Source organism: Schistocerca nitens, chromosome 2 (assembly GCF_023898315.1).
Source record: "Schistocerca nitens isolate TAMUIC-IGC-003100 chromosome 2, iqSchNite1.1, whole genome shotgun sequence".
In the NCBI taxonomy this organism is placed as follows: domain Eukaryota; kingdom Metazoa; phylum Arthropoda; class Insecta; order Orthoptera; family Acrididae; genus Schistocerca; species Schistocerca nitens.
This window is the reverse complement of record NC_064615.1, coordinates 267642487-267660928: the sequence shown is the minus strand read 5'-3', so window position 1 is coordinate 267660928 and position 18442 is coordinate 267642487. Positions and strand designations below refer to the sequence as shown.

The 18442-nt window shown below is 39.2% G+C and overlaps 1 protein-coding gene across 2 annotated transcripts in view; it reads left to right on the top strand.

Annotated features, from left to right (window-relative positions):
• The window catches only part of LOC126234351 (recQ-mediated genome instability protein 1-like), a 125631-nt gene that overhangs the window by 11665 nt on the left and 95524 nt on the right, over positions 1 to 18442 (top strand). For both annotated transcript variants that reach the window (XM_049943039.1, XM_049943038.1), the window contains exon 2: positions 12505 to 12642. In XM_049943039.1, the coding sequence (XP_049798996.1) occupies positions 12505 to 12642 (138 nt within the window). The remainder of the gene's footprint in view (positions 1 to 12504; positions 12643 to 18442) is intronic.

Sequence of the window (18442 nt, the reverse complement as noted above, 5' to 3'; positions counted from 1 at the left end):
ACTGAAAAAACCAACTTTCATCACTAGTGATAACATGGCTCAACAATTCTGTATTGATTTCCGTTTGCTCTAACAGATCGACTGCCACATTTTTCCGTGTTTCTCGCTGTTGTGGTGTGAGATTTTTGGGGACAATTTTTGCACAAATCTTTCTCATACCAAGATCTTCAGTTATTATTAGACGAACCGTTTCTCGATTGATGTTCAGTTCTTCTGCAATCATTTTCATGGATAATCTTCGATCAGATCATACGAGTTCACGTACCCTGGCCAAGTTGATGTCCGTCTGTGAGGTTGCGCAATATTACGCAGTTCCACTTCCGTGACGAGAGAGACAAACATATGTTAACTTATTACAGCACAACTCATAACTGAGCAGTTACATCAATGTGCCACTTGGACTAGAAGCAGCTTATAGACCAAGGTCAAAGATATTGTGCCTACGTAAGCCTGCAGGATTGCCAGATCTTGCAAAGAAAATCAGTTTCATTACTTCATTGTTGCACCTCGTATACTGTACTCAGAAAAATAAAATAATTATTGTTTCCTAAAGATATCTGTAAAGATGCCGGATATGTATACCAACAAAAGGGTAGAGTGCAGCACTAGCTGATACATTTGCCTTTTGAGGGTTTTTATGACGTTACATAGTTCATGTTTTATGCATTGTGGCCATCTAATTGATAATACAGGGTTTACATAAAGTCTGGGAACACTTTCAGTTATTTATTGCACAGGAACCAAACATTGAACAGATATCGTACATATGTCATTTTGAGGAGAAACCCTGAAATACCCCCCCCCCCCCCACGCTCCCCCCCCCTCCGCGGCCCCCCCACCCTACCCCTCCTTCATGTATATCACCACAGGTAATTTGCTGATACTAATCATGAACATGGCGAGTTCAGGTGTGGAGCGAGCTTTCTGTGTGTTGGAGTTTGAGAAAAAGTGTGCTACAGCTGTTCAACGGATGTTTAGAACCAAGTATGGTAAGAAGCCATCAACAAGGAAGGCCATTTACCACTGGCACAACAAATTCGTTATTACGGGTTGCTTGTGCCCGGCAAAGAGAAGTGGACATCTCAGTGTGAGTGAAGTGAATGTGGAGCACGGTCGAAAGACATTCATGAAGAGTCCAAAGAAATCGGTGTGCCGTGCATCCCGTGATCTCGAAATGGCTCCAATGGCAGTGTGGAAAGTCCTGCGACAGAAGCTGTCTGTGAAACCCCGATACCAGCACAGCTGGGATAACAACAAAACAGGAAAACCTGTGGAGTATGTAACTTCATAAACACACTTAGAAGACTATAGCAGCAGCTGGTGCTTTTGATAATATAAATATCAAGCACGTCTGATAGATACTCTGAGAAAAGCAACTCATTACGTTACCTGTGTAACAGCTGAACCATTTCTGTGAAGTATCAATGATTTTACCCTTTTCTCAAAAGGATTAAATTTCCCTTTTTAGAGAGAAGAATGGGTGCCTTCCATAACAGGATATTTGAACTGCAGTTGGGAAATGGTGTTCTTTTTATGTATTGCAGGGAATAACTAACTATATGCATGGGTTTAGGAGATACGCAAATTACATGCATTTGTACATCTGAGATTGAAAACATTGGTAACTAAGTAGGTCATACAGATTGATTCCATCTAGAGATTGTATACAGACCTACCATATTTATCCAATTATAAGATAAGGTTTTTTCCCAAATTCATAATTTCAAAAAGTGAAAGGTCATCTTACATTTGCAGATGAAACTACTAATGTGGAGGTCACCTTTTTTATGTTATGAATCGGTTAGTTAAGAGTTTTAGATACCGAAGTAGCACCTCCTGCCTTTTTTGAATCATCAGTCTTCCGACTGGTTGGATGTGTCCCACCACAAATTTCCTCTCCAGTGCCAACCTCTTCATCTCACAGTAGCACTTGCAACCTATGTCCTCAATTATTTGTTGGATGTATTCCAATCTCTGTCTTCCTCGACAGTTTTTGCATTCTACAGCTCCCACTAGTACCTGGAAGTCATTCCCTCATGTCTTAACAGATGTCTTACCACTCTGTCCCTTCTCCTTGTCAGCGCTTTCCACATATTCCATTCCTCTCCAATTCTGCACAGAACCTCCTCATTCCGTACCTTATCAGTCCATCTAATTTTCAGCATTTAACTAAAACCACATCTAAAATGCTTCAGTTCTCTTCTGTTCCAGTTTTCCCACAGTCTATGTTTCACTACCATACAATGCTGTGCTTCAAATGTACATTCTCAGAAATTTCTCCCTCAAATTAAGGCCCATGTTTGATACTAGCTGACTTCTCTTGGCCAGGAATGCCCTCTTTGCCAGTGCTAGTCTGCTTTTGATGTCCTCCTTGCTCCGTCTGTCATTGGTTATTTTGCTGCCGAGGTAGCAGAATGCCTTAACTTCACCTACTTCGTCACCATCAATCCTGATGTTAAGTTTCTAGCTGTTCTCATTTCTGCTGCTTCTCAGTACTTTTGTCTTTCTTTGATTTCCTGTCAGTCCATATTCTGTACTCATTAGACTGTTCATTCCATTCAGCGGAACGTGTAATTCTTCTTCGCTTTCACTCAGGTTAACAATGTCATCAGTGAAGCTTATCATTGATATCCTTTCTTTTCTGCTTGATTTTTAATTCCACACTTGAACCTTTCTCATATTTCCATAATTCCTTCTTCGATGTGCAGATTGAACAGCAGGGGCGAAAGAGCATGTCCCTGTCTTACACCCTTTTTAATGCAAGCACTTCGTTCTTGTCCATCCACTCTTATTATTCCTTCTTGGGGCTTGTACATATTGTACATTGCTGTCTTATCGCTTTTAATTTCCCTGAAGGTTATTTTGACTTCCCCGTACACTGAGTTGGTCATTCCGACAATCATTTCTTTTTCGATTTCTTCATGTTTTTCATGCAGCCATTTTGTCTTATCTTCCCAGCAGGTCCTATTTATTTCACTCCTCAGTGACTTAATTTCTGTATTCCTGAATTTCCCTGAACATTTTTGTACTTCCTTCTTTCATCGATCAACTGAAGTATGTTTTCTGTTACCCTTGGCTTCTTTGCAGTTACCTTCTGTGTACATATGTTTTTCTTTCCAGATTCTGTGATTGCGCTTTTTAGAGATGTCCATTCCTCGTGAACTGTACTGCCTACTGAGCTATTCGTTATTGCTTGATCTATAGCGTCAGAGCACTTGAAGTGTATCTTGTCATTCCTTAGTACTTCTGTATCCCACCTATTTGCGTATTGATTCTTCCTGACTAATCTCTTAAAGTTCAGCCTATTCTTCATCACTACTACGTTGTGATCTGAGTCTGTATCTGCTCCTGGGTATGCTTTACAATCCAATATCTGATTTCGCAGTCTCTGTCGGACCATGATGTAATCTAACTGAAATCTTCCCATATCACCTGCCTTTTCCAAGTATACCTCCGCCTTTCGCATTTCTTGAATAGAGTATGCGCTATTACTAGCTAAAATTTATAACGGAATTCAATTAGTCTGTCTCCTCTCTCATTTCTTGTCCCGAGCCCATATTCTCCTGTAACGTTTTCTTCTACTCCTTCCCCAACAACTGCTGTCCAGTCCCCCACGACAATTCGATTTTCATCTCCCTTTACATACTGTAGTATCCTTTCAATATCCTTATATACTTTTTCTATCTCTTCATCTTCAGCTTGCGACGTCGGCATGTATACCAGAACTATCGTTATAAGAACAACCTTATCACTGAACTGTTCACGGTAACACGCTCTTGTCCCTACCTTCCTGTTCATGATGAACCATACTTTTGTTACACCATTTTCTGCTGCTGTTGATATTATCCTATAATCATCTCATCAGAAATACTTGTCTTCTTTCCATTTCACTTCACTGGCTTCTACTCATCAAGATTGAGCCTTTGGATTTCGCTTTTCGGATTTTCTAGCTTCCCTACCACGTTCAAACTTCTGACATTCCATGCCTCAACATTTTCCTTTCACTGTTTATTCAGTCTTTTTGCTCATGGTCACCTCCCCCTTGGCAGTTCCCTCCTGGAAATCTGATTGGGGGACTATGCCGAAATCTTTTCCCAATGGAGAGATCATCATGACACCTTTTCAGTTACAGTCCACATGTCCTGTGGATACACATTGTGTGTCTTTAATGCAGTGGCTTGCATTGCATTTTCCATTCTCTTGCCATTGTTCATTGCTGATTCTTCTGCCTTTAGAGGCAGTGTCTTGCCCCAAGGACAAGAAAGTGTCCTGAATCTGTATCCACTCTGTCCCTCTTTGGCAAGGCCGTTGGCAGAATGAGGGTGATTTCTTATGCCGGAAGTCTTCAGCCGCCAGTGCTGATTATTAATCAACATTTAAGCAGAGGCGTGTTTCGAACACGGGATCGACGCTACGCGTTGACCAGTAGACCACGGGGGCCTGCCTCTTTAGTACAACAAACTATACTGAAACTGACGTGTTTTGAAGAGATCTTAATTGCGGTGTATCATTGAAACAACATACTTTCATAATGTGTAAGTTAGAGAACAAAAATCTTCAAGCACAGCATATGTCTGCTTCTTAAGCAATGAAATAGAGATGGCGGCTCCCTGATTTGTTTCCATCAGGCAGTCACAGAACTGGACTCGTCAGCCAATCATATCATATAACATTACGTATCAGAGCCAATAAAGCTTTGGACACCAAGCAATAGCATAGCTCGGACTGCAACTCTTAGTCAAAAATACGTGCCCGGGTGTAGGTGGCCACGATTTTCTTGACGGGCGACGTACCTCTACGTCTCACGATCTGCCTCTTGACTGGTGCTACATTCTGTTGTCTTTTTCCAGGATTATTTCAAAGAAAACAGCGAACGTAACAAATGCTGCTATCAAAATGCCTTAAAAAATAAAACTAATTCTTATGTTATATTGTTAACATTTTATTTTTATGTGTTATTACTTTTATTGGTTGTAATTTCATGTACTGACACGTTCTATGACCTTGGAGATTTGCTCCTCAATTTGGTCCTATGGAATTTGACGTGTAAATAAAAATAAAAAATCAATGTTTGAGCCAACATGATGTCATTGACGTAATTCCATGAGTTTATTCATTAGGTTTTGCAGTTTTCTGTAATTCTCCTACAAATACTGTATGTCAAGTTTATTGAGTGTGCAGGAAATTTTGGAAGCTAAAGAGGAAGAAATTGCCCAATAACTCGCATTTTTTTCTTGGAGGAATAATTATACTTTGTCATCATTATTTTTAAAATTTGTGATCTATCAAAGAACTAATTTAAATACGAAATATAAATCTTGAAGCTTGGCTCTTTTTAGTATGCAATACTCTTGAAGATACATCAATTGCAGGTGTGCCAGTAACGTTTTAAATGGCGGCATAAATGGCCAGTTTCCTAGGCCCAATATTTTTCTAAGCGACCAGTCTCTCTAGTATTAATATCTCATATCTGACAAGAGAGTTATTTTAAAACTATTTTTGCAGATACAAGAAAATGCCTATTTTGAAACCAAACACATTTTGTTTTATTGAAATAAAACATCGTCATTGGTCTATCATGAAAGGTAATTACAATGTGGCTTGCTTTCTTGATCGAAGAATAGTTTGTTACGAAACATACTGATTTTACAGATGGTATTTTATCACATTGTCGGATGTGTTTCTTCGTTCGACACTGTTGATTCCGCCCTAATCCCACACTGCTGTGCAGAACTTTCCATTTCTTGATGTAAAAGACAACACAACGCAATAACACAAAGCAGTGTGGCGTTAGACTAAAATCAATCGTACCCCTGTACCTCGAAAACGAGCAAGCAGACAGCGTATCCTGATGTGAGCGGAAGTCAGACGTAAAATACTGTAAGAAAAATCAACATTTTTGTAACAAACTGTTTTTGAGCTAGAGAGCAAGCCAAATTGTAAATATTATTACAGGCCACTGATTCTCACTCCAAACTTTCAGAGGACCAAAGCAGGGAAGGTTTCACGATTTGGAGCAGCAGGTTGTTCAGTACCTGACGGAGAAACAGACTGAAGGCTGCCCGATTACTTGAGCGATTATTCTAGTGAAGTCACTGGAGATACAGAATAATTTTCCAACTGCTTGCGTCTCATTGCATTATGACGCAGGACTACGCTAGCTCAGCAGCTTCCCACGGCATACGACGAAAAACTGGTTGCATATCAGTGTCACATAATCATCTTAGGTAACGGCACGAGTATTTGCAAGGTCATATTGGCAGTGCCGATGAAATGAAATGATCGTGTGGCATTGTTGGGCAGGAGGCCCCATTTCTTTTTAGGTGACACCACGTTGGCGACTTGCGAGTCAATGATTATGAAAATTATGATGGACACACAACACCCAGTCCCCTGCTGGGATTTGAACCCGGGCCCCCTGCATGGTAGGCAGTATCGCTACCACTACGCTACGGAGGGGGATGGCAGTGCCGATAAAATGCCCGGTTATTTTGATATGCCATCAAATGTTACTGTTGATGTGAAGGGCATTAAAAGAGTTCATATAAAAACCTCTGGCAGTGAAAAGGCTAGAATAACGGTAATGCTGGATGCGCTAGCAGATGGAAAGAAGCTCCCCCATATGTGATTCTTTGCAGGAAAATAATACCGAAAGTAAAACTGGTTGCAGGGCTTACCTTTACATCCCAAGAAAAAGGGATAGATGACAAATGACCAGATGCTAGACTGCAATAGAATACCAGATTCTTTGCTTAACAGAAGGAAAGTGTTGGGGCTGGATTCTTTCAGGGGCCACCTCACCCAGGAAGTTAAGGATCTGATAGCAAAGTACAATACAGACCTTGTAATAATTTCTGGATGTATGACTTCACAACTTCAGGCAATGGATGTTGTTGTGAATAGACCTTTTATGGTTCGCTTGTGACTGCTGTACAGTGTATGGCTTCTTCAGGGAGATAATGTACTCACTCCAGGTGGGAAGTTGAAAAAACTCTCAGTATTCATGGTGGGCCAGTGGAATTTAAAGTGAAACTATTTTGAAAGGATTCAAAAAGTGCTGCATATCCAGTGCTGCGGAAGTTTTGGAGATGACATACTTTGGGAGGTGTGTCAGGAAGGAAGAAATACCAGTAAGCTTACACATGAAGATACCAGTGATGAAGATGATGATGACATGATAGTAGTGGTGATGAAGTTGGTGGTGGCGGTGGTGGCGGTGGTGGTGGTGGTGGTGGTGGTGGTGATGGTAACAGTGGTGACACTGATTAAAAATTTTCATACCACAGAGATAGTATGTCAGAAAAGAAGTGAAAATAAAAATTAAGGTAAACCATTTCTTTTTGTTTATTTTATTTCGCCTTTTATTATCAAAATGTAGACAAGTAAATGGAAGTTTGGAATAGATATGAACTTTTTTTGGCGAGGAACTTTATAGCAATTAAACAGTTTGTAATTTTAATTAGTAATACTATGTAAAAAATAAATTTTTTTTCCAAGGATCCTCTGAAATAAGAGGGGTCATCTAATATTCAGAGTCATCTTATACTCTTGTAAATATGGTACATACATGGCATCCAACAATTTGTCAGTCTAAGGTCATAACAATTTCAAAATTAAAGATGTAAAGATTTTGACTGGTTACAGGCCTACTCAAAATAGGAACAATTTGACACAATACATTAGCCTGCAGATCTAATCTCGAACACTTCAGTACCATTGTAAGTTTTAGCAGGAGGAAATAGCCAAAGCTGACAAATATGGTGAATAAGATGGATGGTGCAGCTGTGAGACTTGGTATTAAACAAAAGATTGATGATTCATTGCTGCTGCATACACCAAAATATTGTGCTGTGGTGGGAAGATAATCAACATCAAACCAGCAAATGTTTTAACACTTTTTGATGGAAATTCTAATTTACTGTTCTACTTAGGGTTATAAATACCTTTGGAATTACACTGCTGTTATGGAAGTATTTGCAGCAGTCAGTCACTATTTATCCTATCAGATTTGTCATCTTTATCATTTTGTGGCATGTTACTCCCCTCTTTATATGGTACAATTGGTGTTTTACTACATAAAACAAAAATAGAACTCCTACTGCTTGCTCTCAATACTTTTGTCTTCTTGTCTTTTATATCTCATTTCTTGTATGTATCAAAACTGAATTTGCATCTTCAGCAGAGGGGTATGAAAACGCTTAAAACCAGCAAAGGATAATGAACAAAATTTAATAACCTAAATAGTGAATGTTTCATGCAAATATTTCTTCAGTAATACATGTCATGGTGTTCCTTAACCCATTACGGAAAAAATTATGACAACACAGCTGATGGAAAAACACTGTCAGCACATGTTGACCCTAGATTTTTGCTAGTGCAGTTTCACACAACTCGAGACTCATCACTAGTTACAATTTTTTATAAAAAGTTATTGTCATGATCAGGATGTCATGACAAGGGCCCATTCAGTTGTCCATTTACTCTTGTTTACAAATCAAGCATAACAAACTGTGCGTTCAGATTTTGTTTGTTTAAATATCCATGCATGTTTCTCAGAACCACCAGTCAACTTTTGTTGTTTCTCAGCCTTCAGACAAAATTTGTGCCATTCAAGAACGGTTGGGTTTCTTGATTCTATACCATACCCGTTGTTATATCACTTCAATTCCGTACTATAAAATCACTCCTCCCCTCCGCTCCCCTACCCCTCCCCCTCCCTGTCCCTCTCCCTGTCCCTGTCCCTCCCTCGCTCTCATGGACCATTGACCATAACAGTGATCCAAGGAGAGTGTGAGATTGAGAATTGAGATGTTGGAACCCTGAAACAGTCTCTTAAGAGACAAGGACAAGTTAAAGACTGGTGTTTGCTTGTACGAAAAAGTACCTCATCAATTCTTGTATTGCCACAGATCAGAATGGGACAGGTAGATGATGGTGGGGACTTTCAAAAATTTGCTCAGACTTTTCCAATGGCATGTTCTGACAGCATGATTTAAAAAGATTTGTCTCTTTTGAGTGCCTGATGGGTGATTTCGTCTCAGATCATACAGGTCATGCCAACTTGTGGTCATGAATTTCTTTTTATCTTAATTTTTGTAAATGGTATGGCCCTGCACACTTATGGCTTCCTTTAACTTAGAAATTTAAGGTGAAAATACGAAATTTAAGTTAATTTTTCCACTTAAATTTTTTTTTAATTAGGAAACTTACAGAAGGCAATCTTTTCTGTCAGATTGCCATATACTAGTGATTTAACTATAAACAGTATCTTCTCTGCTCCAGGTATCTCTGTTACGTAAATATTTATTAAAAATGTAAAAAAAAATGCGATTTACGAGTTTTTATGAAATATTTACTCAAAAATCCCCATCCAAAAACTTTTGAGAATTACATAAAATATTGTTTGTTTAATATGTTACTAGTCTGTGCAAACACAGTAGGCAGTGTTTTTTTGTGTAAAGCGTTAAAAAAATTTTCAACAGTCTGCATATTATGCATCACTGAATTTCTAGTGTAAAATATGCATGTTGGCAACACTGTTTCCGGTGCTCTTCTGTGTGTAACAGATGAGTGAGAACTTGCACATAAACCATTCTGCTTCGAGTTTTGTGTTTGGTTTGAACTTTTTGTTGAATACAATGTCAGTGAGGAAATGCAGTAATGAGAGAGTGAGATGTAGATTAGATTAGATTAATACTAGTTCCATGGATCATGAATACGATATTTCGTAATGATGTGGAACGAGTCAAATTTTCCAATACATGACATAATTAAGTTAATTTAACAACATACTTAAGTTAATATAACAACTTTTTTATTTTTGTGTGTAGACCATGAAAAAAGACACAAGAAGGTGGTGTTTAAGGAAAGTGAAAAACACTTCACAGTTGTTGGAAATCTGTCAGAGGTGTTGTAGAAATATCGTGGTCCTCAAGTAAGGGCATTAGCATCACATCCATTGTACAGGAATTGCTAGATTCACTACAAGAAGAAATTTAGTGACATCCTACCTCAACAATCACAATCACTCGAATGTGAAACTGAAGAAAACAGTGTAGATGTTCATATTCCTGGGTGTGAAGTTGCTGATGCATTGAGTGCAGATCCTGCTGTATCCCCTCTTAAATGTCCAGGAAAAGTAAGAAGCAGAATGAGGAAACAGTATGTAAAATAAAAAGTGGAAGAAATTGAAACAAGTTTTACATGAGCAACATCATCAAAACTTTGTGAAGTGTATAATGTAGATGCACTTGGTGCAGAACCTGCACATGAAATGTGATGTGTGGTTTCAAAATCTAAATACTGCTATCTCAGCAGCCACCTATACTGAGAAAGTACAGTCATTGACACTGTTACCAGGTAGCTGCTGTAAGCAGCAGATACAGAAATACATACCCACTTCCTCACATTATTTGATTTCAAAAGCTCATAAAATAAAGAATGAGGAAGATATTTGGGCATGCCCAGATTCTTATTGTGGGCATCCAATGCAAAAAGATACATTTACTGCTCTGGAATATTACCTAATTGATTACAAAGATTGCATCAGGCAAGTCCTAACCAGGCTGATGTTGTCTCTGTTAGCGAAAATGATGAAAAAGGTAACAAGACATAGACAAGGTCAATAAGAGACGCATATCTCCTAATGAAAAAGGAGAACCTGAATTTAAAATTTTTGATCTTGAGTGTAGTACCAAAAAAATTTCTCACATTTTGTACAGACAAGTACTGCCCACTGTGATTGTACATTCCCTAAGTACAGTGATCAACTAATGTACCATGAAATTTTTAGAACATTTAGGATGGGGGTTTGGTGAAAATTATTTCTAAATAACCAAAAAATTTCAGATTCTTTCATCTTTTTATAAAAATATTTTGACAGTTTAAGAATTTCATGTGTTAATATCATGGCTAACAGCAGTCCTTACACTTTATCATTTCTCAAGACAGTTAACATTCTGTGACTATTCATAGTTTCAAAACATAATTTTCAAATTCGAAAAAGTTACAAATTTTTCTAGTTTATTTTTTAAAATAATGGAAAAAAAAGCTCAGAAGGGTGTGTGCATTAATCATGTCTCATGGTATTGGGAACAAAGTATCTATTGAAAATAAATTCATATCTCTTATCACTTTTGGTTTCTTTATTACAATTTTTCCTTTCGTTACGACATTTTCACAAATACTCTCATTTAGAGAGGTCTGTAGCATTATAGCAAATCAACAGAAAATCAAAATATTGTGGTTTTGGAGAGAGATCATGTGGAACTTCAACTTTTTTTTTTTTTTTTCTCCAGCAAACTTTGAAATAGTTATGTGAAACATTCACTCTTGACCTGTATGATTTGAGATGAAATCGCCCTGATGTATAACTATTTGTTGTTACCAACATTTATCATTTCTTAAAGAATAGTGAATAGCACAACATCTAATACTAGGACCTAAAACAACCTCTGCAGAGACTGCAACAAGTAAACATTAATACAGAAAGAAGTCACATATGATACGTGCAATATAGCCTTGCACTTTGCAGGAACTACTGGGAGCAGAAGCATATGATTGCAACCTAGCTTACAGGTTGCTGTGTGAGATGTGAGTGGGAGGAAGGTAGGGGGACAGGCAGGAACAAACTCTGCCTACTATAATTGTTATGTTGTTATGATGTGTTGTGTCCTAGCTTGACAGGCGTCAGAAACAGTTACCACAAACCCAAAGTCATCAGGCATCTACAACATCATTCACAATGAGAATAATGCCTGGTTGTACTGTGCATGGACACACATGTATTCAGCAAACTGATGGGCCATATTAAATGTCATGAAGGTTGTATAGTGGAGTAATGAAATGAAATTAAAGGTCGTGTGGCTAGGGCCTCCCGTAGGGTAGACCGTTCGCCTGGTGCAGGTCTTTCGAGTTGATGCCACTTCGGTGACCTGCGTGTCGATGGGGATGAAATGATGATGATTAGGACAACACAACACCCAGTCCTTGAATGGAGAAAATCTCCGACCCAGCCGGGAATCGAACCCGGGACCTTAGGATTGACAATCCGTCACGCTGACCACTCAGCAACCGAAGCCGGACATAGTGGAGTCATAGAACTTTTTTTTGGGCACTTGCTTCTGCTCTATTGATGTTTTAAATTAAAATGAGAATTATTGCCATAATACAACACTCTTTCATAATGTTAGGTCATTGCATTGGATTGCACATAAACTAAATGTATGTGTTTGACTTCCTTCCACGTCTCAAAGATTGCACTCTTTGTGATCTGCGTAAATGAGTAATGGGAGTGAAATGAAGTTGAAAATGCTTCAGTAACTTTTAAATTTTGATATGCATTTTGTTATTGGGATTCCTCTTAACATTTCACAAGTGGAAATGGCTTATAATTTTTAGTAAAAGAAAGAAAAAAACTGGCCTATGTTGGTTGGTTGTTGGTAGATAATTGTACTTGTGTTGTGCTTACCTGGAATTTGTCCTTACTGCAGATTTTTGTTGCAGTACAATTACTCTGAAATGCAGGAGTTCGTGACACAGCAGTGGGAGTTGGCAGACCTGAGGGAAATAAGCCCAGGCTGTCTTCCCCCAAACCTGGCTCAGCAGAAGAAAACTGTGCTCACTGGCAAGTACAGTCTTCAGGTAATGACATACGTTGTTGTTGCTGCTGCTGCTGCTTCTTTCAGTGTTTAGACTGATTTCATGCACTTCTCCAGAACAGAGTATCGTGCGCAAACCACTTCATCCCTGCACATGTCCTGAAGCCTGCATCCATTTGAACATGCCTACAGTACCCGAGACTTGGTGCCTCTCTTCAATTTCTACCTCCTCCACATTTCCCTCCATCACGGAACTTATGATTCCGGATGTGTCCTACTGTCTGAGGCCCTTTCTTAGTCAAGTTGTGCCATAAATTTCTTTTTTCCCAATTTCCATTTAGAACAACTGAAAACAAATCATTGTAATTAAAAAAACAGCAATCCATGTGTGTCTGATGCTCTTAAGCTAACATGTTTTCCATTGTACCACCAACACAGTAAGTTTATTCCATTTATACCAAAATTGTTGTTCAGTACATCTGAAATCTCATTCAGGAGGAGGTGGCATCAGTGTAGTTCACAGTCTTATTCTTAAAATATTCGGTACATGTTTCACAATTCTTGGTATGTAAGATGGTGATTTATGATATACAAAGATTTTTATCCACAACTTCGCCCGTGTACACAAAAGTGACTATATCTTACATATGTTTAATAACATTATTGACACACATTTGTACACACATTTCACCTGTATCTCTAGTGGATTTTGCCATGAAGTTTCCTTTTTGTGCAGCTCATTGTTCATGAGATTTTATCTTCTGAACTACGAGGTGCATTCAAGTTCTAAGGCCTCCGATTTTTTTTCTCCGGACTGGAAAGAGATAAAAACATGCGCATTGTTTTAAAATGAGGCCGCGTACATTGTAAATACGTCCCAGAAATGGCAGCACTGTACGGCAGATGGAATTTTACCGCCAACGGCGGAATGAGAACTGTTTTAAATACTTAAAATGGCGACGTTTTCCTTACTTGAACAGCATGCAATCATTCGTTTTCTGAATTCGCGTGGTGTGAAACCAATTGAAATTCATCGACAGTTGAAGGAGACATGTGGTGATGGAGTTATGGATGTGTCGAAAGTGCGTTCGTGGGTGCGACAGTTTAATGAAGGCAGAACATCGTGTGACAACAAACCGAAACAACCTCGGGCTCACACAATCCGGTCTGACGACATGATCGAGAAAGTGGAGAGAATTGTTTTGGGGGATCGCCGAATGACTGTTGAACAGATCGCCTCCAGAGTTGGCATTTCTGTGGGTTCTGTGCACACAATCCTGCATGACGACCTGAAAATGCGAAAAGTGTCATCCAGGTGGGTGCCACGAATGCTGACGGACGACCACATGGCTGCCCGTGTGGCATGTTGTCAAGCAATGTTGACGCACAACGACAGCATGAATGGGACTTTCTTTTCGTCAGTTGTGACAATGGATGAGACGTGGATGCCATTTTTCAATCCAGAAACAAAGTGCCAGTCAGCTCAATGGAAGCACACAGATTCACCGCCACCAAAAAAATTTCGGGTAACCGCCAGTGGTGAAAAAATGATGGTGTCCATGTTCTGGGACAGCGAGGGCGTAATCCTTACCCATTGCGTTCCAAAGGGCACTACAGTAACAGGTGCATCCTACGAAAATGTTTTGAAGAACAAATTCCTTCCTGCATTGCAACAAAAATGTCCGGGAAGGGCTGCGCGTGTGCTGTTTCACCAAGACAACGCACCCGCAAATCGAGCTAACGTTATGCAACAGTTTCTTTGTGATAACAACTTTGAAGTGATTCCTCATGCTCCCTACTCACCTGACCTGGCTCCTAGTGACTTTTGGCTTTTTCCAACAATGAAAGACACTCTCTGTGGACGCACATTCACCAGCCGTGCTACTATTGCCTCAGCGATTTTCCAGTGGTCAAAACAGACTCGTAAAGAACCCTTCATCGCTGCCCTGGAATCATTGCGTCAGCGTTGTGAAAAATGTGTACTTCTGCAGGGCGATTACGTCGAGAAGTAACGCCAGTTTCATCGATTTCGGGTGAGTAGTTAATTAGAAAAAAAATCGGAGGCCTTAGAACTTGAATGCACCTCGTATGTGTTGTACAATTTTTCAGGTTTATTCAGCGGCACTTGTGGATACTGTCTGTGAAACGTATTAGGAACAGAGTTAGTCATAAAGGAGTAGTAAATTAAAACGTAATGCCCGACGCGGCAATTGTAATGCCTGAACAGTGAAATGTTGTAAGTAATAAACTTCTTTCCTTTCATCGTTTTGTGGGTGGTGTCAGTGAGGAAAAGAATTTTTACTGGTTTGAAATTACTTGTAAAGTCTGTTGAAAGTGACTAATTGCTCTCAGTTTCATATACTGTATGAATAAAGTACTGGATATTTGCTCATCATGGGTTACACTTCTTTTTCATTCCTACCCCCCACATCGTTGATAAGCTGATGGTTTTCACCACCAGAGAATTTCTTTTCAGGCAGTCAAGCCATCAGCACATGGACCGTGCATCCGAACATTGAGCATTGAGCTTAGCATGGAGTAGCACATTGAGGAGTCTTTCCAAAAGTGTGGCGTGTCAGATATTCTGAACATGTATTTGAACATTGACCAGTGCTTTCTTATTAGTTTATATAAGTAATATTTGATGTTATGTAAATATAAGTGCACTCCTTCTGAGGCTTAATCTGCAGGACAACTTGCAGTAAGATATTTTGCCCATACTACTTTTAAGTTTTGTAATTCACATGTTGTAAAGGTTGTGCTACAGAACAGCAACAGTGGTCAAGTAAGAGTGACTTAGGGTTTTACTAAAAAGTGAAAATGATGAAAGAATTTTTAGTTTATGTCGAAAACTACTGTAAATTTGTATTGCTCTATTTGTTACAAAACTTTTATATGCCAGTTTCCTTATTGACTGGACATGGTACTTCCTTTTTTGCCTAACAGCATGTACATGGATATTGAAGTTATTATTTAAGTACACTGCAGACAGAACAACATAAGCGCTGCATGTACAAGGGAGAAAATGTGCATTTTAGTGGTGCTAACGTAAAAATTTTACATACACACATTTCGTAAACGGTGTGATTTATGAGCTAGGTACAGCCGATGAAGAGCTTTGCAATTGCGTATGCCTTGTTGAGGCACCCAAACCATATGCATAATTCGCACTGTTTCTGAGCATTCAGCAGCATGATGAACTTGGCACATTCATTGTTGACATTCAAAAGCACGGTCCCTGTGCTAACAGCTTGAGTGAAATTTGTACCATGTTTGGTTCAAATTCACCCCGTAGTTTAATAGGAGGTGTGAGTGTGTGTGTGTGTGTGTGTGTGTGTGTGTGTGTGTGTGTGTTCAACACCTCCTCCTGGACTGATTTCATCCAAACTTGGTACACATGTCATTTACAGTCTGCAAAGAATCACTGTCAGTATTTGAGAGTGAGAGCACGTAGATACTTGCAACAAACTTAACACTTAATTTCGAACCTTTATGAAGCTTTTTCTTTACAATTTTTGCTGTTCATGCTGTAAGACTGCTACATGATGTATGGCATTTTAATTTATTACTTCTTTACTACTACTTGTATTCATGATACATTCTGTTTCATATATACCACTGAATGTACCAGAAAAATTACATCATCGTACGACACTTAGTTCAGGGGATACGACGTTATAAACACTGAAATGCATGAAAAACTACCACATCATTCAAGTCATTTAAATTTATTACTTTGTCGCTACTAACTGTATTTTGCAACACTTTTTGCGCACAGTATCCATGTCTGCTGCTATTTACATCTACATCTGTACTTGAATTGCATGGCAGAGGGTATGTCCCATTGTACAAGTTATTAGGGTTTCTTCCTGTTCCATTCACATTGTGGGAAGAATTATTGTTTAAATGCCTCTATGTGTGCAGTAATTATTCTAATCTTATTCTCATGAGCCCTCTGTGGTTGAGACATAGTGGATTACGGTGTATTCCTAGAGTCACCATTTAAAGCTCAGGGTGTATACGACTCGAGACAACTGGGAGATCCAGGAAAAACCCGGGAATTGTATCATCTGGGAGAAAACCGGGAAAAACCCGGAAATTTTTAGAATTCTGAGAATTTTTTGTTTTGTTTTAGTTTTCAGTTAAATTGTAATTTCGACTGGTAAGACACAATACTCTGACAAAGAATATTACTGTCTCCCGCTACTGCGGAATAATATTGCAGCAATAAAACATGAACGAGAGAGAGAGGGGAAGGAAAAAAAACAGTGAAAATAAAATTTAAGTTGCAAAGGAAATGCACCATATACAACAACAAAACACAGTGCTCATACAAACGTCTGCCAACAGTAAAATGTGTCAAAGGCTTTATGAAGACTGTGAAATGCTTCATAACAACAAATTGCATTCAATGAGCGTGACGTTGCAACTGTTTACATTAGATTCGTTTGAGCAGATGCGAGCAGGCTCATGTGCATGCACAGTTGAGTCACGCATGGGTAATACCTTCTCCCGTTTCTGGCTACAGAAGTGTGGCTGTTAGCTGTATAAGCAGTAGCAGCAAGATGCTACCCGGAAAAATTTGACTGGTGCGCGCAAGCTGCCAGATTCCATGGGGACAAACCTGGGTATCTGCTCTGGGCAGCAAGAACTCATATTCTTGAGGAATAAGCACCTAGTATCCAGTGCGTGTTGGTCTGTCGATTACTCATATGATTTTGAAATGCATCCTTGTTGGTTTTTGAACATTTGTGAACATATTCTAAGTTGATTTCTGAATGATTCATATGTTGATTTTTGAATGCATGCATCGTGTACAAGCCGCGCAGGGTAGCTGCGCGGTCTAAGGAGCCTTGTCACGGTCCCTGCGGCTCTCCCGTCGGAGCTTCAAGTCCTCCAACGGGCATGAGTGTGTTTTTTGTCCTTAGTGTAAGATGGTTTTAGTAAGGTTAGGGACCAATGACCTCAGCAGTTTGGTCCCATAAGACCTTACCACAAATTTCCAAAATTTCCATAGTGTATGTCATGTCTCTGCCAGTGGAACCCCGCCACATCTAGGAATAAACTTTCCTGCAGACAGAAGGGGACGGGGCTATACGAGCTGAGCGGAATAAAGCCGAAAGGGTTAATGTCAGTCGCTGTTTGTTTATGCGATTGACTGGGTTTGTGATTAATCAGCGTTGTTATAATTACTAGCAAAATCTGTAGATTCAGACTACGAGAGTGGAAATAAACTACTAAAAGGAATAACGGGTAAGAAAGTTGACTCATTATCTTCTTGGTGTATCCAAGAAAATGAAGTTTTGATAGAAAATTTTTGGCCAGACTGCTACACTATTAATGGCCAGTTGTACAGGCTCCAGTCACAGCTGCTTAAGTTCTATTCTGGGAGTAGCGTGGAAAACATGTTGTACGAACACATAATATCTAACTGGAGATTAAACACGGGATAACTAAGTAGTTGATTGTGGCAGGGTTAGTGAAATTAACCGGAGAATAAGTTTTGACACTGGCAGGAATAGTTACAGAATTAGCTATGACAAGATTTTTTATTAGAACAAGGAAGGAGCAGAAACGGGGACATCAGCTGGAGCGTATGAATGAAATGTGAAACTATTTCCGAACATAAAGGTTTTTGCTTGTAGTAGGCCTAATAGGCATTTGATATTGGTGTCTGTTGATATTGGTGTCGTGTTAAAAAAAAAGTGACTGTTTGTGCTAAACTGTCTGTTTATTTGGTGCGTGTTGAAATTGCTGCAATATTAGACAGGCCTATTTCGTTTTATCTAGCAGACAGTGACAAAATACACGTAATCAGACCGAGAAACCACACTAGTCTTGGG